Source organism: Quercus lobata, chromosome 6, assembly GCF_001633185.2.
Source record: "Quercus lobata isolate SW786 chromosome 6, ValleyOak3.0 Primary Assembly, whole genome shotgun sequence".
Taxonomy (NCBI): Eukaryota; Viridiplantae; Streptophyta; class Magnoliopsida; order Fagales; family Fagaceae; genus Quercus; species Quercus lobata.
The window spans coordinates 46,330,167-46,350,278 of record NC_044909.1 but is presented as its reverse complement, the minus strand read 5'-3'; the positions used below and the strand labels follow the sequence as shown (position 1 = coordinate 46,350,278).

Below are 20,112 nucleotides of genomic sequence, written 5' to 3'. Positions count from 1 at the left end.
TATTTTTGGTAAAAAATATATTGTTGGTCCCTAATTTAACCGGTAAACAATATTAGTCCCTAAAATTTTAAAGTGATTATCTTTAGTTCCTAACAAACTTAAAGTAATTGCTTTGTAGTCCCAAAAAAAAAATTAAAGTGATTGATTTTAGTCCTTAGCAAACTTAAAATAATCACTTTTAATATCTATGGGGTGATGACGTATCGGTTTTTAGTTTGGTCATGTTATCTAAGGAACTTAAAACAATCACTTTAAATTTAAGGGACTAAAATTAATCTTGACTTAACTTTAGGTTCCAACAATGTATTTATGCCAATATTTTTCAACTCCTACGCTCATAGTTTAATAATGTATATTATCACCTCCAAATGTCTGAAAGACCTTTACAAACCTTGGAGATTTGGATTTTGTGATCTAATTAAGTTTAAATCTTAGACATGAATTTTTTTTTTCAAGATTTGAACGCATGTTGTTTTGAAGCTTTTGTCCATCCCATCATTTAATTTGTTATTTTAGGCAATAATGGAGCAGAGAGAAGCATTAAAACGTTGATAAAACTCTATAATCACCTATGGCTTATTCATAAATTAAGTTAGCATCCATTGAATAAAGAGGGTAGAAAGAGAATGCCACATTTAGAGAGAGAAGATTTTGCTTAGAATGATAAGTGCAACTGAATTTTCAATACTCGAAAATTAAAGTTGGTTACGTGAAATGCAAAGTTTTGTCCAAATAAAATTCTAAGTGCAAATGATATTTTTGTTTAACAGAAAGCTTCTTGTTTTTAATGTCAGTTTTCATTTTTTTTATACTTTTTTTTTTTTTGTTAATAAAATCAGAAAAACAAGAGAGTCAAACCATACAATGGTTAATTGGCATATCAGTTGCCAACTTAGCTAGGAAATTAACATCACCTATTACAAGCTTTGGAACAAAAACAGAATGGCAGACCACATCAGACTGAGCTAAACTATACAAATCATCTACCAAAATCCTTTCCTGCCAATTGGGTCTGCACATCCTATTGGAGACCAAAACTGGTCTCAAACTATCAGTGAGAAACAAAAGAAACTTGAATCCCAAAATCCTAGCTTTTACAGCAGCTTCAACCATTGCATCAAGGATAATGAGAGCACCCATATTCTCTGTACAGCTGGACACTCTCTGCAAAATTACCTCCCCTTGCATATTTCTGGCTTCATAGGCAAAGGCAACTCGATGAAGCTTCTTGGCTCTTGCTCCAGCCACCTTGATGATAAGCTGCCAAGGCTTTTGAGGGTACTGAAACCTTCCTTGCTGATCTAAGGGTCGATATGTTACTGCACTACAGCTAGAGAAAGCTTCCTTGAACCTGCAAACAAGGGACTGAGCTGTTAGAACAACTTCTAGAGTCCCTAGCAATAAGTTCATAGGCTTTCTTAACTTAGTAGTCCCCCAGTGAGGAATGTCTCCAAACTAATCTATTAGAGATTGATCCAGTCTTGGAAATAGGCAGTCTCAGAACCTCCTGACTTATAGGACCAGGATAAAGAGTTCTCACTAAATTAGGTTTCCAAGCATGAGAAACACTATCAATAAGGTCTGCCACTATTCCTTCACTCAGATTGTGTTGTTCCATAACATGTGTTTGGCAAGGAAACCAATCCTTATGACTGAGAGGAACATTAGAACCCGAGCCTATAATCCACCTTCCTTCCTGAAGTTTTTTGTTCTTAGGTGTGATGATGCCTCTCCAAAACCAAGAGTGATAATGTTTAGGGATGCATTCATGGATTGTGGAGTGAGGGAAATATTTGGCCTTAAAAATTTTAGAGATTAAGGATAAAGGGTTTTGGCTAATTCTCCAATACTGTTTTGCTAACATGGCCTGATTCATAATGCTAAATTTCTTCAAACCTAACCCCCCTTCCCTTCTCGGCTTGCAAATCTTATCCCAATTTAGAAGGAACATTTTCCTAGTATGAACATCATGTCCCCACCAAAGTGCCCTCGAGATGGCATCCATTTTATTACAGATGGATTCAAGAACTCTAAAATAAGAAAAGGTGTAAAGAGGCAAGGATTGAAGGTTAGAGGTAATTAGTGTAGTTTTGGCAGTCTGAGACAAGAGTTTAGCCTTCCATCCCTGCAACTTGGAATGCATTTTATCCACAAGAAACTGAAAATTTTGCCACTCTCTTTCCTCTCAACATAAAATTAATGCCTAAGTATTTTACTTGGAGTTTGAACCAGGTTAACCTAAAGCCTTTAAGCTAAATCCATCTTGACTTCCTTTGCCATATTTGGTGAGCAATAAAGGTCTGATTTTGAAAGATTTATGCTTTGTCTTGAAACAAAACAGTACCAATTGAGAATATGTTGAATATTGGAGAGGGACACTACATCATGCTTGAAAAACAACAGTGCATCATCAGTAAAAAATAGGTGAGTAAGGGGAATGCCACTTCTGCCCAATTTGACTCCTCTAATTTTCTTTTGGTTTTCTGCTTGCATGAGGGCCAAAGATAATATGTTTGCACACATAAGGAAAAGGTAAGGGGACAGGGGATCACCTTGTCTAAGCCTCTTCTTGGGGGTAAAGGAATGGGATAGGTTACCATTTATGAGCAAAGTGTATTTGACTGTGGTAACACACTCCATAATCCAATTCACCCAAGATGCATTAAAATTCATAGTAGTGAGAATGGCTTTCAAACACTTCCAATCAACCCTATCATAAGTTTTACTTATATCCACTTTTAGAGCAACAAAGCAATGTTTCCTTCCTTTCTTTTTCCCTAGGTAGTCAAAAATTTCATGGGCAATCAAAATATTATTAGAGATGTTCTTGCCTCTCATAAAAGCATTCTGGAAAAGGGTGATGAGGATGTCCATAAAAGGCTTAAGCCTATTAACCATGAGCTTGGAAATCACTTTATTCGGATTGCTTTCTCCATTCTTTTTGGGCTGGGTCCTTGTTGCCTGAAGACTAGGCCCAACACTCGACCCACCTAATTCAAATCTAAAACGTCCCCTGTCCACACATTGCACTAATGTTTCAGCAGATGGTTCAGGTGAATCTAGAATCAGCCTCTTTCCCAAGTAGATACATTTCTGACTTCAGGTCTAGCTTCATTTAGGCGATTTAGATTAAACATCGTTACAGTCACAGAATCACTCTCACTATCTGAGGCCCCAGTTTGGGAGTTTTGGAGTTCCCCATTAGTTAAATAAGGACCACGATCATTTACCCACACCCATTTTAACTTAGAATCACTTGGAGGCAGCCAAGAAGGCCTAGTGGAGAATGTGCCAGGATGATGGTCGTGCTCTGTTTCAGAAGCAGGGAAGTTTAAGGGATCTATGGGAATCTGAGAATTCAGGTGGAGGGAATTTATGGCTGAATGGAGTGATGCATGTTTAGTTTTAGTGTGATTAGGTGCTAGGTTGTCTGTATCATTATAGGCTCTCGGTAAAGGGGTTGTATTCGGGTCTGGGTAATAAGGGTGGTGCGATGCATGTGAGGTGGAATCTGAGGATAAGTGTGCATGTGGGTTTGGGGCATTATGGTGGTGGTGGTGAGAAAGGGGATTAGGCCCAAAGCGTATTTGGGATGTCCACCCCCTTCTAAGATTATAAAAGGCTCTCAGATCATTAGAAAACAGGGGTTCAAGCGTATCAAAGCGAAAGTGTACCTGATGAAGCCTCTGGATTCTCATACGTTGCCTATACAGACTTGTCTCCACCTCCTCCATATTCTGAGAGCACTGTCCTCTAGTATGTCCAATTAAACCACAACGTTTACAAATTTTATGGACCCTTTCGTACCTGCACTAAACCCAAACATAAGCTCCATCATCTAATCTCAACATAAAACTAGTCAAGAATGGAGCCCAAGGGTCTATCTTGACCCTTATGCGCATAAACCTGATATTACGAGGCACTCTGTCATCCAAATAAATTCCTTCAAAAATACCCATAATTTGTCCCATTTTCTCAGCCAACTCAGGGTACTAATACTTCAAGGGAAGGCCATGCAACTGTAGTTTCCCTAGAACAAGTTTTGGCCTCCATTTTTCCATAATAAGCAAGCACCATCCACTGACCAAGGGCCTTCGTTGCACACATGGTCAAGGTCCTCTATGTGAGCAAAATGCAAGATGTAGAAATAAGATTCCCTTCCAACCACTTGCATTGCTCCCCTAAGACGCCATGCAAATCGAAGAACATGTTGAAGATACCCATCAGAAAACTTCCTATAGTCCATAATGAAGCCAATAGCAAAATTACCCTAAAAATCCCTTTGACTAGACAAATCAAAAGGGTTTGCTTAAATGGTGGGTCCATGCCTTGCGAAAGGCACTTCAAATTCTACACTGGTCCGAGAATCCGTGTCACTATCATCAGCTAAAGGGTCAGAGTTGATATCTGAATTGCTACTCTCGGTCCACACATATTCCTTAGTGTTGAAAAAGTCATCCATAAGAGACAAACACAAGGATATCATGCAAATAGAAAACACAGAAGAGAAAGGATGAGGGACCACTGGGCAAGACAAAAGAAAAAGGTGAAAGAGTGAAAATGGTGCTAAAGTGTGCGTTTGATTATTGATAAGGACAACAAGTGGACACGCTTCACACATGCAACAAGTATAGGGAGTAAAGAAATTAACACCAAAGCAGGTAGACAGTTGTAGGACAAGACAGGTAAAGACACAAGTAAAGGAAAAGGCAAAGTAATCAAAACAGGTCAGCCAGTTAGGAAGGGTTAAGGGAAAGGAACTAGTGAGACAAGATGTAACAGCCCAGCCCAATTAAAAAAAATAAAATAAAATACATGGTCAGATATTTTTGGGTGTCCCACATGCCCCACCTAACCCAATCACTACCCACCACATCTCACACACTCCCTCACTCTTTTGGGGTTTGGCCGGTCATCTCTACTCCCTTCATATGCTTTCTTTTCTTTTCTTTTCACTTAAGCACACACACTCATCTCCCTCACTCTCCCACTAGATTCCACTCCAAACCACCATCTCCACCATCGTTTTCTGGCAAGATCACCGGAAAAATCCTTGTGAATCTCTAAGCACCTTCACATCTTTTTTTGGAGGTAAATTTCTAATCTTTTTGGTGGGTTTTATATTTTGCTTGAGGTTATATTTTATCTAAGTTTTGATAATGATACCCATGTGATTTATGAGTTTTGGAAGTGATATTTATGTATTTATATGTATGGGTTTTGTCTTGGTGGATTTATTTGATGAGTGGGTTTGTAATTTTTACAATGGTGGCTATCTAAGTGGTGAAGATTTGAGAGTTTTGGCTCTTTAATATGAGATAGATGTTGAATATAATTTTTATTGAGTTATTTGGAGCTAGAAAAAGATTTATATGGTTTGTGTTGGAGAATATTGTGATTTTGGTTTTATGAGTCTCTTAATGATGTAGTGTGAATTTTATGGAAGCTAGTCATAATGTTGGAAATATTAAATGGGTTAACTTTATGAATTGGAGTTTATGCCTTGTGAATCAATTTGTTGAGAAACTTTAGAAGTGGAATATATTATTATTGATAAGGTTAAATACTAGGCTTGCCTAATTAAGTGCTTATTGTGTTAGGTTTACTTGATATTATTTAGGTTCTAGCTAATCTCCTTGGAGCTTGGAGAATTAGGCCTTTGTGGGTTGCAAGGTAAGTAGCTTTTTAATGGGATTTTTTTGGAAAATAATCATGTTACATAAATGTTGTTTTTGGGTTAAACACATTTTTGGGAAATTATATATATGGGTTTTCTTAAAAGTGTTGTGTTGTGACTCTATTATATATTATTATTATATATATATAAAATGCATCATATTTGGTATTGCATTTGGGGAAATGCATGGATTGTTGACATGGAAAATATGAGCAACTTTGACTTAATCCTATGATAAGGAATTCATGGACTTTATGGTATATTGGAAATTTAAAGGTGCTTATTTATCTTGTCTTGTATTATTTGGGAAATATTGATGCAAAACATTTTTAACAAGAAATACTTTTGAGAATATTGTGGATATTTGATTGTTGTAATACCTTATGAAACTACTTGGAGGTAAATGATGTATTTTGAATGCATTGAACTTGTGAGCTTTTGATGTGGCTTTGCCTTTGTGCTATGATGTTGGTGATTACTCTGTCTTGGAGACAAGAAGCCAGGTTGGAGACTTACACTTTGTATGACACGGGTAAATCCTTGAGTGTGTAGGTGAGACCGTTGCCTATAGGGCCAAAAGACCACATGCAAGAGGGGTACTATGCGACACGTCATTCCCTGCTGCCATGAGGAGGAGGGGAGGAGAAAGAAAGGTAAATCCTTGAGTGTGTGGGTGAGGCTAGGCAGGGCTAAGAGACCACATGCAAAAGAGGTACTATATGATGTGTTATTCTCTGTTGCCCATGGAGGGGATAGGTAAATCTTTGAGGGTGTGGGTGAGGCTTGGCAGGGCCAATAGATCACATGCCAAAAGAGGTACATATCATACTAGTGTGTTTGGGCTCTAACTTGTTTATGGCGGTATGATGTCTGGGTGATATCTCTGTCTTTATTGGTCCTTGTTGCATCTTCGATGAGGTTTTTTAGTTTTGAAATGGTATTGAACATTTGTATGGCTCATAGTGAATGGAATGTAGTTTCATAGTTATTTTTGGAAGCTTGGTACTAAACTATTCCTATCGTTCTTGTCTTGTGGTTAATGAAATTGTTTTTGCATAAACTAAATGGAAATTCCCAAATTATAACATGTTTTGTAAAATATTCATTATCATGAAACTTGCATTTCCCCCACCCCATTAATTATGCTACTTACTGGGCTCTGTCTCATTCCATTATTTTATAAATTTTTCAGAGTAGATAACAATCTTTTGAGACAGTTTTTTGGTGGCTAACAGTAGTTAGACTAATTACTAATGGAGGCTGAACTTTTGTAATGAAGATATTAGATGATGTATATCTTAAAATAGGCTTGACTCATTCTTTTTGTATATTATAGTGGTTGTGACTTTATTTCCACTAATGAGACAAGCTGATGTTATGTAATTATTTATTCAGACCTCTATTCTTTTGTGGCCAATGGTCTTTGTAATTACTGCTTAGAGCTCTAACTTATTTTGAGAGTATATTCAATGGAATTATTATGATAACTCTTGATATTGGTACTTGATATGATTTATGTGGATTGGATTGTCAAAAAGGAAAAATATCTACAGGTACTTTTGAGATGTCTTTCTCACGATTTGGACTCTTTTGGGTTTGGGGTGTGACACAAGACCCACTAGAAAGACCGTCGGCGAGGAAACAATCACGGGAAAAGCTTTTTTTAAAACTAATCTCTTTACTTTTTAAATAAATTAACTTTTAATTTTTTATCATATAAAAATTGCCAAAAATTATATATTTTTTATTATATTTAGTGTGCATTTGGATAGTAAATGCATCTAGCGTTTGCGTCCAAACCTAGGTCTCGTGCACTGTTTACGGGACCCACAAATCTGTTTTTTCAGCAAAATTTTCATTAAAAATGGGTTTCACGACACTATTTATACATTTAAAAATTATTTTGTTACAGTGTTTTTAATTTTCAGTTTTCATCAATAAGCGGTATCTAAACAGACCCTTAGAAAAAGAAGGAAAAAATTGTTGCATTTCCAAACTATATTTTAAAATAGAGATTAAATTCTATAAAAATGTTGTGTAATATCCAAGTTTTACCCCTTCAATGTCAACATACAGCTCCAGAACGGATCATCTGGAAACCTCCACCCTAGCCGAGACACAAAGTAAACTTCGACGGAGCTGTGTTTAGGGAGGAAGATTCTGCAGGTGTTGGTGCTGTGATCCGGGATGAGAAGGGGTTCATGGTGGCTGCAATGGCGGAAAAAATCCCACTCCCCTATTCGATCACTGCACTTGAGGCTCTTGCAGCAATAAGGGCTCTGAGATTGGCTGGGGACATTGGTCTTAAGTCTTTCATCCTAGAGGGGGATTCCAAGATCACTATTGATGCTTTGGCAGGAAATATAGTGGAGCATGCTGAGTTTGGAAACCTGTTTGACGAAGCTAAGGAGTTGGCAAGTCAGTTTGGGGACGTGAGTTTTAACCATGTAAGGAGGCAGGGCAATGGTGCCGCGCATAACTGTGCTAGACATGCAAGACATTTTAGCGAGTATACAGTGTGGATGGAGGGTGTTCTTCCACATCTTTCTACTGTAATTCAAGCCGAATTGGTGTCTTTTGAATAAAGTTATAGTATTCCTTTCTCCAAAAAAAAAAAAAAAAAATGTCAACATACTACATCATCATATTACATATTAAAGAATAAGCACAATTGCATTCGATTAATTTTTTTTTTGAGAAGATCAATTAATTCTAATATACATTTGAAAATTCAATTTTTTATTGATGTTATTATGTGTTGTATAATGTATTGAATTTTAAGTAAAACTAGTATGAAACCCATGCAAACGCATGAATGCATTTAAAATTAAACATAATTTTTATTATAAAAATATAAATAATTAGTCAAATTATTTATAAATAATAGTATGTAACACATGCATACGTATAAATAAATTTAAAATTAAACAAAAATTTTATCATAAAAATATAAACTGTAAGGACAAAATTTAAGTCCCTAGCCCAAATGATGAATGAACTTAGGCCCAAAAAGCTCAATACAATAAATTTGTAGAGAGTGAGTTGGAAAACCGGGTTCTAGTGAGTTGGATAACAAGTAAAGTGGATCTAAATGACAAGAAAATATAAGTAAACTGGTTTAAACTAAAGAAAATCGTCCTCGACACTGTCCGAGAAGATTAGTTCTTATATATTGATTATCAAGTTTGATTACAAGTTCAGTTCTTGATTGCTACAGTACTTTTCTCTTCATTTTCTGATCCCTTCCCTTCCCTTCAGGGTCTTATTTCTCCTTTATACTATCTTTTCCTTCATCTTTACCCTCCATGTATAGACTAGATTACTGGTGTTGATCCTTATCCCATTAGTACCTTCTTGAAGTCTTTGAGGAGTAGCTGTAAGGCTGAAAAATACTATTCAGGTATCACTTCTTCATTAATGTGGTCAGAGAGTTAGTTGCAGTGTATTTAATGCGATGGTAGCAGTTTTCCCTTTAGATATTTCATAGTCTTTCTTTGTCTTGTTCCTTTTGGATGCTTATTCTCATAAGTGGAATCATCCGGAATGTTGCTCCTAGTGTTAAACCACATCTTCTGATCTCGGTTTTACTCAGTCGAGGAAGCATTCCTCCTTGAAAAGCCTTTTCGGATGGTCATGATCAAATCTCATCTCTTTACTTGCCAACATAGATTCTTAGGAAGGTGCTTACCCGTCCTTAGACTACTTAATGTCCTCTGATTGGACCCCTGGTCCAATATATATATAGATATGCATTCCTGGGCCTATCACCCCTACATAAACAATTAGTCAAATTATGTTTTTAAAAAAATTAAACATAATTAATCACATATTAAAATTCTTACCTAAATTTAATACTAATTATAATAAATTTTTTCTAATTTTTAATAAGATAGAACATGTGATGATCTTTGTTGTATGGTAATTTTTGTTGAGTATATGTAATTGTTTTTATTTATTTATATTTTATAGTTCATTAATATTAGCTTTTTAGTATTTTGCACACATTAACTCACTTGATATAAAAATTAAAAACTTAAATGGACATATAACACAAACTTAAGTAGATCATTATGGTGTAATCACTACATAACACATTGAACTTTCTCTAAATTTTACCGATTAATATATATATATATATATATATATATACACAGAAGTTGATTAAAAAAAAAAAAAAGGTTCTAGAAGTGTACGAGATTATAGAGAACGCCAATGAAGCTTGAAGTCTTGAACAGAAAAGAAGGTACGTGTAGAATGAGAATCCATTTTGAAAAACTGTTAAAGAGTGAATGAATGAATTCCAGTGTCGTTGATATGGTCACATCCCTCTCACACAGCTGTAGCGCCCAAAAACAAAAAAAGAACAGAAAAATGTGGATAAGCCCTAAAATCAAATCCGTCATTACCATTTTTATTATCTGTCTGTTTTCACTTTCCAGAAGTCACACACCAACAAACTCACACTTTTGTCTTTGTCCCCTCAACAATAACCTTTTTTGTTTTTTTAATAATTACTATTGCTCTTCTTCCCGTCTCTTCTCTCTCTCTCTCTCTGAGGCATTTCAACAAACAGGTACAGCTCGAAAATAAATATTTCTGATCTTCGACAGCAACGGGACTCTGAAAAAGACAGAAGCGACCGCCATGAGTTTCAGGGACGAATCTGAGGAGCAGAAGAAGCCGTTCCTCCACACGGGGAGCTGGTACCGAATGGGGTCCAGGCAGTCCAGCATCATGGGCTCCTCCGCCCAAATAATTCGCGACGGCTCCATCTCCGTCCTCTTCTGCGTCCTCATCGTCGCCCTCGGCCCCATCCAATTCGGATTCACCGTACGTATTAACCCATTTCCCTCAACCAATATTACATCCAATCTCATGATTTGCGATTGCGAGTAGAAAAGTGGCGGGTCCCATATGGAAAAAGAGGTTCCCTTATCACTTACCCTTCGCACATATCTATAGAATCATTCTCTCTTTACATTTTTTTTTTTTTTTTTTTTAATAAAAATTTTACAGTGTGGGTATTCTTCTCCTACGCAAGCAGAAATAGTCAAGGACTTGCAACTCTCAGTCTCAGAGGTGTGTCACTTTTTTTCTTCTCCTTATGTTTCTTTTCCTTTTCTTTTTGTGCTATTGATTGACACTGTTTTATTTGGAAAAAAAAAAAAAAATCAGTTCTCTGTATTTGGTTCATTGTCAAATGTGGGTGCCATGATTGGGGCAATTGCAAGTGGTCAAATTTCAGAGTACATTGGGCGTAAAGGGGTATTATACATTTCATTGAATTTCATTTTCTTTTGCATTCACATTGTTATATGCTTAAAAGCTTTTCAATATTTGCAATATTAGTTTTGCTGATTGCCGCTTTGTGTTGCCAAATCGCAGTCACTTATGATTGCCGCAATTCCTAATATAATCGGATGGCTAGCAATATCCTTTGCCAAAGTGAGTGATCACTGATTACTTACTTAATCATCTTCTTGGTATTACATTGTTTACAAGCTTTTTATGTTGCATTTAGTTTATGCCGCGTTTTGTAGGATGTGTCGTTTTTATACATGGGAAGGTTGTTGGAAGGATTTGGCGTCGGTATTATATCTTACACGGTAACATTGAAGCACCTCATTTCTTATTATATAGATGTAATCCTTCGATGGAATTAATTAGTGTGATTTTTATGTTTAGGTACCAGTATATATAGCTGAGATATCACCACAAAACATGAGGGGATCCCTTGGGTCTGTTAACCAGGTTGGTTTGGTTGTATTTACTTGTCTCTCAACTCAGTTATTGTTGCTGCTTTTGTTATTAAAGATATCAAAGTAAGTCGATTTCTTGCTTGTATAGCTCGCGGTGACTACTGGAATAATGCTGGCTTATCTATTGGGTCTGTTTGTCAACTGGAGGATTCTTGCAGTTTTAGGTAAGAGCTTAGGACGCCATACTGTGGGCTTTTCCTCCAAAGTAGTGAATGTTGTTTGGCCAACAAAATCATTTTTAACCCTTTGAAGTACTTAAAAAGGCTTTTCCTCTGTTAAAGTATTTTATAGCCTTGGTTGTACATAACGTTAATAATCTATGGAATGCATTGATACATGCGCGGATTGAATTAAGGAAACTTGTACAAATCATTGCAGGAATTTTGCCATGTACAATATTGATTCCTGGCTTATTTTTCATACCAGAATCTCCTCGGTGGCTGGTAAGAATCATATAATAAATATTGTATTGATTGGATTCTGATATCTTTTTATCTTTGTTGATTTTCTCCTGCATGTCTTTTCTTTTACCCTTTTTTTTATGGTGGGGGGGGGGGGAATTAGGCCAAAATGGGGATGACCGAAGAATTTGAAGCCTCATTGCAAGTTTTACGGGGGTTTGATACAGACATTTCTATTGAAGTGAATGAAATCAAGGTATTGAATGTTGTACCAGTTAATTCTCAAATCCAACATGACTATAAACTTAGTGAAATACGTTCAGCACCATAAAGTTCTGGATGACATTAATAATCTTATTGCACAAGTGCAACTTCAACTCTCTTTCTAACATTACCATCATTTATTATTGATGTAATTTTTACAGAGATCTGTAGCATCAACAAGCAAAAGAACCACAATCCGGTTTTCAGATCTCAAGAGAAAGAGATACTGGTTTCCTTTAACGGTAGACTGGTTTGTTTTAAAAGAATTATTTAATTTTTGTAAGGTTGTTTTCTGTTCTTTTAAACTAGAATCCCCTTCTGATGGATTACTACCATATGCTGCAGATAGGAATTGGATTACTTGTGCTACAGCAACTCAGTGGTATCAATGGCGTTTTTTTCTATTCAAGTAACATCTTTGAAAGTGCTGGTTAGACCAACATCTCTTTGGGCTTTGAACTGTTATTATATTATTCATTATAGCTTTAAATTAAGAATCTGACAGATTCTTATCTTGCATGGAGACTTAAAATGTCTGAAGCATGCATTTTTTACATGATAGTATGCATTTGGGTATGATATATTTGTAGGACAAATCTGATGTTGGATATCTATCCAATAAGCATTTTCCACAAAAGAGGAAAGAAACACGTGTTGTTTGTTTGTAATTGCCTAAAATTTTCTTCCTGCTTCCCTGTGTTAAAAGGACGATTTAATGTGAGTGAATTACCTATGTTAAGGTCACTAATTTCCTTACCCAATTTACCTTTTCACACTGGAACTCTCACCCTACCTAATACATCCTTAGTGGATCAGTGGTACAAATTGACCAAGGTTTTTCTTACTATAGTCATGCTACGATGTTGAAGGTGGCTTGCATTCTATTATTTTACCTTGTTGTTTAATCAGCTGCTATGAATATAAACAGGGCTATCATCAAGTAATGTTGCAACTCTTGGACTTGGGGTTATTCAGGTAAGATTTGACCCAATACATACAATTGTGTGCTTTTTCATGTAGATATCTAAACATTGCAAAATAAGTTCTTATTTGAGTTGCTTAAAATAGGCCTTCATTTCTGTAGGTTCTTGCTACTGGGATCACAACTTGGTTGGTGGACAAAGCTGGCCGCAAGCTGCTTCTTATTGTGCGTCAGAACTTTTTTTTTTTTTTTTTCCTTCCTTAAAATGGTCATTTGTGTACATGGCCTGGAGAAAAATTACAAAATCTGAAATCACATGCACAGATATCATCCACTGGAATGACTCTAAGCCTTCTCCTTGTTGCAATTGCATTTTATCTAGAGGTAGGTCTTTTTTTCCCCAGTATTTTATATGTATAAGTCTTTACATTTACCTAGGGCTTATAAAGCAGGCATGACATATATGATATACCTATCATGTTTAAATTTCATTTTAATTCTTTCTTTTCCCTTCTTCACCAATACCAGGACCTTGTATCAGAAGATTCTAGCATTTTTGGGATACTGTCACTCGTAGGGCTTGTGGTATGGTTTCTCATATGCAGTGTTATGTATAGTTTGTACTCTTCAAGGATTTTTCAGTCTGTTTGACCAACTTTAACCACAGGCTTTGGTGATTTCATTCTCTCTGGGGGTTGGAGCTATTCCTTGGCTTATAATGTCTGAGGTATGCAATCATCACTATTTTAACCATAATAAGAAAAGTTTAAGTACTTTCAGTTGCTTAAGTTTTCACTTGTGCTGATGATTAATATTAGTCATTCTCTGGATAGCTGAAATTAGCCCAATAGTTTATGTTAGTTATTCATTGGTTACTAAATTACGGTTATGAGCTTTGGCATGAGTGAGGTTAGTTGAGTTGAGTTGAATATCTTTGTTCATTGATGAGAAAAAGAAAACATTACACTGACCTTCCCTCGGTTAGTTGATGATACAAGGATCTCCCTTGTATTTACAGAAATTTTATTTACCTTTCTTATCATTGTTAAGTACGAGGAATGGTTGTTGTGCTGGATTTAGGGTCTATAATTCTGTAATTAGAGGTAAAGATTTCAGTTTTGTAGAAAGTGCCAGAAATGGTGAATGTGATTTTCTTGATGATGTTGGTTATTGGATGAACTTTTGAGTTCAGTGATAGAGATGAGTAAAGGATTGAGGATGAAGACAAGAACAATGGTATCTCTTGAGCTGACAACTCTACTAGGGATATATACTTGTAATTTCAGAAGTATAAGGGAGGTCTTTGTATATTTATCTAGGCCCTGGGGCCAGGGGAGATTCTCCCTAATTTAAACTACAAAATATAGATTCATAGAACCTCAATATTTTAATTTTTCCGCATCATCAGAAGGGTAGTTTTAAATATTTGTGTCCAAGAGTTAAATGTTTGAAATGTGCATTGAGGTTGATGAACTTAGAATTTTCCTGTAGATAACATGTCTATTTGTACATCTTTTAGAATAGAAAAAAAAAATTGAAATGAATCACTTTGCTTTGAAGTGCTTATTATTATTTTTTTTTGGGCACCCAACTTGCACATTTCAGATACTTCCCGTGAACATTAAGGGCCTTGCTGGCAGCATAGCAACATTGGCAAATTGGCTAACATCTTGGGCGATCACAATGACTGCAAACTTACTCTTGACTTGGAGTAGTGGAGGTATACATTTTTGTGTGTGCATGTGCATGTGTGTGTCATGTTTTTACTGATATGATTCATTCATTACAACAGGTACCTTCACGATTTACACATTGGTTTCTGCTTTTACTGTTGTCTTTGTGTCACTTTGGGTTCCTGAGACTAAAGGAAGAACTCTGGAAGAGATTCAGTCGTCGTTTAGATGAACTTTGTTGCTCAAGCATGTATTTTAAACTGGTTTTGAAGCCAATATCATGCAGAAAGCGTCACATGCAGGTGCAGAGATCATCTACATAATTTCTCTCCAACCATTTTGTATGTTATTTATAGGGTATCATGTATAGACAATAGTCTCTCAGCAGTTGCTCTATGGAGTCGGATATAATAAAAAAGTAAATGAAAGCAAAATTTATTCAAATCTTGAAACAATCTTAGCTTCACCTATTGAAATGTTAAACAATTAAAACTATATTATTCTTCGTTGAACTTTAACACTGAGCTTGGCACAGAGTACAGATAATGTGTACTTACTATTGGTATTATCATTTTTGGGCTTTATTTGCGTGCAAGGAGGCAAGGAATTGCTTCAGACACCTATTGTAAACGCAAGGTCGTTCGAGGTGAACCAAGTGACCGGCCTTCAATATGCCTTGAAATGATGCATTTTCTCGAAGTTGCCTGTAATCACATTATTTAAGATCATTTTTAGTTTGTGCAACTTTAAGGCTTTAAATTAATACTTCTCTCGCTTACAGTGGCCACAATAGGGTCTATAGCTTATGTAAATTGACCTATTAATTGGGTAATTAGATGCATCAACAAAAGACTAAGAATTTATCCACTCATACAGGAGTCGTCCGTCCTCACTCCTCCTATAGTAAGATCCACACCCCTTGTGAGAGGAGGAAGGATTCATGTCATAGGAGTGAATAATTTCTCAAATAGGCTTGCTATCTAAATAGCCTAAATTTAGTGTCGTGATCTCAATAGGGAGTTATTAGACCTACCTTTTCATGTTTTGGGCAAGCTTCAGGTTGAAAATCTGATCATTCTCACCCCATAAGAGATGTATCTTCTGCAAAAAATGCAAGTGCTACAAGGCTATAATTTCTGGAAAAAAAAAAATGCAAGTACATATAAACATTAGATCTAAAATACCTGTGGAAAATTGGGAACCTTGGTATCCTTGTTGCTAATGACTAAGCCTTCTAGGAGTTCACCTCTCTCCTTCCTGTTGGTGAACATCACCTATAATGCGTATATCAATGTTAATGTTTATTTCATCTAGTATTCCAATTTGATGTCAAGGGTTAGTATGTCCACCAAAAGTTATGTTATCATTCTCGAGTCTTCATCTAATTGGATGCTTACTCTAATTTCTTTCATGATTTTATTATTATGTCATACATACTTTATAGTTTATACGCGACATTTATTCATTAACCTTGGATAAAATACACTATTCAAATGCCGTTGCCAATATAATACGTAACGCATCATCTTTTTTCTTTTTTTTCTTTTTCTTTTTTTTTTTAATTTTGCTCCACATTAATTTGAAGGAACTTCCTTCAAAGTTCAAACTGCTAAGTGATGATAGAGAAGATTAACAATGGCACCACTTGGAAACCAGGGAGCTCCAAAGTCTCTATATTTTATTCTATACCCTTTGGCAATTCATAAGAAGTCCCTTTTATTAAAATGCACCCCCCAACCCCAGCCAAAAAGTTTTCAAATAAATTTCACATACCTCTTTAAAATTCAATAATATTCATTTTAATAAAGAGTCCCTTTAATAAAAATAATATGTGACCTCCTTTTTTGTCAAAAAATAAAATGAGCCTCCTATTTCCAACTAGAATTAATTAAATGAAGAAAGGAAGTCAACACAGCATGCATTTAAATTCCTGGTCAATTATTGCAACAGCTTTTACCTCCTATCAGTTTTCAACATTTATCCATTAACAAACTAAGATTGGAACTCATAAATTATATTAGTAAGTATGGGGCCTTTTTTGTTCTATTGGGCTGAGCCCGTTCTGCTGGGCTAGGACTTGTTATGCTGTGGGTTGGAGAGTTGGGTCTAGCCCACTATTCTAGCAGAACATTGCTAAAGGGCCGGTCTTTGCACAAACCCAGCCTCCAAAAACAAAGACAACAACTATTAATAAATGCATGTAAATTAGTTCACAAATATTGGCACGCGTTTATAGGTTCAAAAGCAAATATCTTGTGGGAGGAGGATAAGTTACGTTGAGAAAATTAATCACGGACATAATTAACATAACCAGCATAGCAAAATTTTACATAATACAACAGATTGCAAAAAATAATACAGCAGAATGTAAAAATGACATAACAGAATGTAAAATGGTAAGTCTTCCTATAAGAAGTGAACTAAAAGGAACCTAAATCCTAACTTGGACAACTTTGTTATTGGGCTAAGCCATTAAAATTGTGTATTCTGAAGAATGGGCCTAGATGGCTACTTCTTGTTGTATTTGGGATTTCAAAGAATGGATTTGCTATAAGAAAAAGGAAAAAGATAGCCTATTGATGCATTAAATAGAGAAAATTTATTTTACCGTTAAGATTTTATTTCTTAAATCTAATGGTTTACAAAATAGTACTTTATTAAAATAAAAATAAATGGCCTAACATTTGATACATCTTGAAATTTTTAATTTTTAACTTGAACCATCAAATGAATCCATTTCATATGGAGAGCATCCTAATACATCCAACTTTTTTTTTTTTTTTTTTTCCATTCATATTCTTCTAAAATAATATTTTATTACTTAAATAAATTTATTTAATTATCTAAAAGAATCAAAATGATTTGGTGACTTGTTCAAAACAGTAAAATAAACTCTCCTACATATTTGACTATTATGGATCTTTTATTAATTGAGTTCTAGATAATTATACAAAATAATGAAATAAATGTTATTTTATTTTATAAAAGAACGATCGACATTCTTGAAACTATTAGTTCCAAATTATGAAGATTATTCTATTCATTAATATAGAATTGAAAATTATTCTAAATAGTAAATATATCTAGTCTTCTAGTTAAATTGATTACGAACTTATAGTTTAGAAAATGATATCGTGTCTAATTATTGAAGTGATTAATAGACTGCTGTGCAAGGATGCTAGTTGAATCAAATTCTCATTGTAGTTCCTTCACAAAAAGTATGTGAACTGATTACCACAAAAAACGTAGATAACGTAACGGAACTGCACATGCTATATATGCTGCATAATATAATTGTTAGGGTCATATTTTATGTAATTGACTAATCTTTTGACAAAATATATTTTACATGTAATTGGGTAGATCTAAGTTGGGCTTAATATATCAAGAAATATGTTGTTTAAGTATATCAAGTGTTCATATTAAAGACATGAAGATTAGTCCAAAAAACAAGTGAAGAAAAGTTATTTCATTAAGTCTTGACAGATAGCTTGACAGATACTACTATCGGACTAAATGAGAAGTTCGATAGATGGCTCAACAGAAGCTCGATCTATCGAGAATTACGATTTTCAGATCCAAAATTCAGCCCAAACTTATGTATTTGTTTAGGGTTTCTTTTTTCACAACCTTAGACATATATAATACTTATTTTAAGAGCTGTCACATATGGATACAAAGACCAAGAGTTTATCTATGTGAGAAATTACTGCATTTGTACAACATAGGGTTTTACAACCAAGTGCTTCTTGATTTTCATTATTGATGAAGTGAAGAACTTGGCGATCAACAACATCCATTCAAGTTGCTGAAGTTAGTCATGTACTAGATCTATGCAAAAGGGTTAATCACAGATTGAAGATTTGTGCATCAAAGGAAAAAAGACTACTACAAGATTAAGTCTAATTGGGTAATGGAGTAAAGGTTTAATTGTAAGTTGTTATTTCGAGATAGGTTAGGATAGTGGTAAGATTTCTTATATTTGTAATCGCTTGATTATTAATTAATAGATTTTTGAGAGTGGTGATCTTAAATTCACTCGGTGGAGTTTTTGTCTTGCGAGAGGTTTTCTCCATTTATCAACAAATCATCATGTCAATCTAATTTCTGTTATATTTAGTTTAACTGGTGATTTGTTGGTGTCTTCACGATTTGCAAGCAATTTAACTTAATTAGTGAACTTGGGTAATTGAATTAATTAATTAGGGTCAAACTATCTTAACCCAACAATAATCAACATTAATGGTGAAAGCAAACAAGCAAACCTCAAGGAAGTCTTTGTGAAGGCGATTTGGGAACCACAACTTTTTCTGAGCACCAACAGAGAGAAGAGCTTTCAAACCCTTAACGGAAGTAGGCAACAACATCTCCGAAAACGAAGAGTAGCCAAGGTTTTGCAGCATTGTATCACTGATGGAGTCAGTCATCTCTATGACTGAACCAGACACCACCACGGCCTCAACCAAGTCTGCATGCAGCTCAGCCATTTTAAACGCTACCGGCCCACCATAGCTAAACCCAACCACAGTGCACCTCTCCACCCCAAGCTTCCTTAACCCCGCAACCAAACACTCGGCTTGGAAACTCGGTGACCTGTCGGTTTTGTCGGTGATAGAGCCACCGAAGAAGAGGAGGTCCGGTATATAAACTGAGTATTTTTTGGTTAGAGCAACAACCTGGAATAGCCAAGTCATTATGCCGTCAGAGAAGAAGCCGTGGACTAGGACCACCACGGGCTTGTAACCCTTTTTAGTGGGTTTCTTCTTCAGGGTCTCTAGGGGGACCCAGAAGTTCATGACCGTGCCTGGTTCGATCTCCACTATGTAGGGTTGCACACCTGCCACCTTCATTAGCCCATGCAACGTGGGCCTCAGTGCAGCCACAAGGTTCACCATATCAAGTTCTTTTTCTCTCACTGTTTTAAGTGTCTTTGCTTCTTTTCTCTCTGTTGATAACTGATCAAGGAAAAAGCTTGAGATTTATAGTTAGAGTGAATAAAAATAATAATTTAAAGGTTGTTAAATATCTCTTTCAATCACCAAAAAAAAAAAAAAAAAAAATTAAAAAAAAAATTAAACATGTTAAAAATCTCAAGCTATTACACGCAGGCAGTTTGTAAGACACATCCTAAATCTCTAGGGTAAGAGCTACTTTAAAGGCAGTTTAGTGTCCGTTTGTCAAAAATTATTTTCGTCAACTTATTTTACTATTCAGTTTATTTTTATTACTATTTATGGGTCTTACTGCACTTTTTGGTATTATTTATAGGTCTTACTGCACTTTTTGGTATTATTTATAGGTCTCACGTTACTATTTCAGCTAACTTTTACCTTTATCTATAGTACATTCAGCAAAAAATTTTCAATTTCAGCAAAATAAACAGATCCCAAATGGACCTTTAATGTATTTAGGGATT

The 20,112-nt window shown here is 35.4% G+C and overlaps 3 protein-coding genes and 1 long non-coding RNA gene across 4 annotated transcripts; 3 read left to right on the top strand and 1 right to left on the bottom strand.

Annotated features, from left to right (window-relative positions):
- The first annotated feature begins 4,863 nt into the window (after positions 1–4,863).
- On the top strand, positions 4,864–6,776 carry LOC115993885. Its single transcript, XR_004093094.1, has 3 exons — positions 4,864–5,091; positions 5,601–5,673; positions 6,230–6,776. It is a non-coding gene; the product is annotated as an uncharacterized LOC115993885 (long non-coding RNA).
- A 1,114-nt stretch (positions 6,777–7,890) lies between these two features.
- On the top strand, positions 7,891–8,262 carry LOC115950366. The gene has a single exon (XM_031067572.1). The coding sequence runs from the start codon at positions 7,891–7,893 to the stop codon at positions 8,260–8,262; it is 372 nt and encodes a 123-aa protein (XP_030923432.1).
- A 1,604-nt stretch (positions 8,263–9,866) lies between these two features.
- Positions 9,867–15,245, top strand: LOC115994165 (sugar transporter ERD6-like 6). The gene is made up of 19 exons (XM_031118226.1): positions 9,867–9,920; positions 10,251–10,507; positions 10,694–10,756; positions 10,853–10,942; positions 11,063–11,122; positions 11,218–11,283; positions 11,363–11,428; positions 11,525–11,600; positions 11,815–11,879; positions 12,001–12,093; positions 12,263–12,343; positions 12,447–12,531; positions 13,030–13,076; positions 13,186–13,248; positions 13,348–13,407; positions 13,552–13,608; positions 13,691–13,750; positions 14,629–14,743; positions 14,816–15,245. Exons 2-19 carry the CDS (start codon positions 10,322–10,324, stop codon positions 14,926–14,928), a joined length of 1,446 nt encoding a protein of 481 aa, XP_030974086.1. The 5' UTR covers positions 9,867–9,920; positions 10,251–10,321; the 3' UTR covers positions 14,929–15,245.
- On the bottom strand, positions 15,105–19,635 carry LOC115994167 (monoacylglycerol lipase ABHD6-like). The gene is made up of 4 exons (XM_031118228.1): positions 18,962–19,635; positions 15,881–15,970; positions 15,730–15,797; positions 15,105–15,400 (listed from the first exon to the last, which is right to left on the bottom strand). The coding sequence occupies exons 1-4, from the start codon at positions 19,589–19,591 to the stop codon at positions 15,265–15,267; spliced, it is 924 nt and encodes a 307-aa protein (XP_030974088.1). The 5' UTR covers positions 19,592–19,635; the 3' UTR covers positions 15,105–15,264.
- Positions 19,636–20,112: the final 477 nt, after the last annotated feature.

Coding starts and splice junctions, on each gene's coding strand:
- LOC115994165 (XM_031118226.1), top strand. CDS start 10,322: ATGAGTTTCAGGGACGAATCTGAGGAGCAGAAGAAGCCGTTCCTCCAC. Junction 11,429..11,524: donor CCCTTGGGTCTGTTAACCAG/GTTGGTTTGGTT, acceptor TTGCTTGTATAG/CTCGCGGTGACTACTGGAAT. Junction 13,408..13,551: donor CAATTGCATTTTATCTAGAG/GTAGGTCTTTTT, acceptor CACCAATACCAG/GACCTTGTATCAGAAGATTC.
- LOC115994167 (XM_031118228.1), bottom strand. CDS start 19,591: ATGGTGAACCTTGTGGCTGCACTGAGGCCCACGTTGCATGGGCTAATG. Junction 15,798..15,880: donor AGGTTCCCAATTTTCCACAG/GTATTTTAGATC, acceptor CATTTTTTGCAG/AAGATACATCTCTTATGGGG. Junction 15,401..15,729: donor CTTGCCCAAAACATGAAAAG/GTAGGTCTAATA, acceptor ATGTGATTACAG/GCAACTTCGAGAAAATGCAT.
- LOC115950366 (XM_031067572.1), top strand. CDS start 7,891: ATGGCGGAAAAAATCCCACTCCCCTATTCGATCACTGCACTTGAGGCT.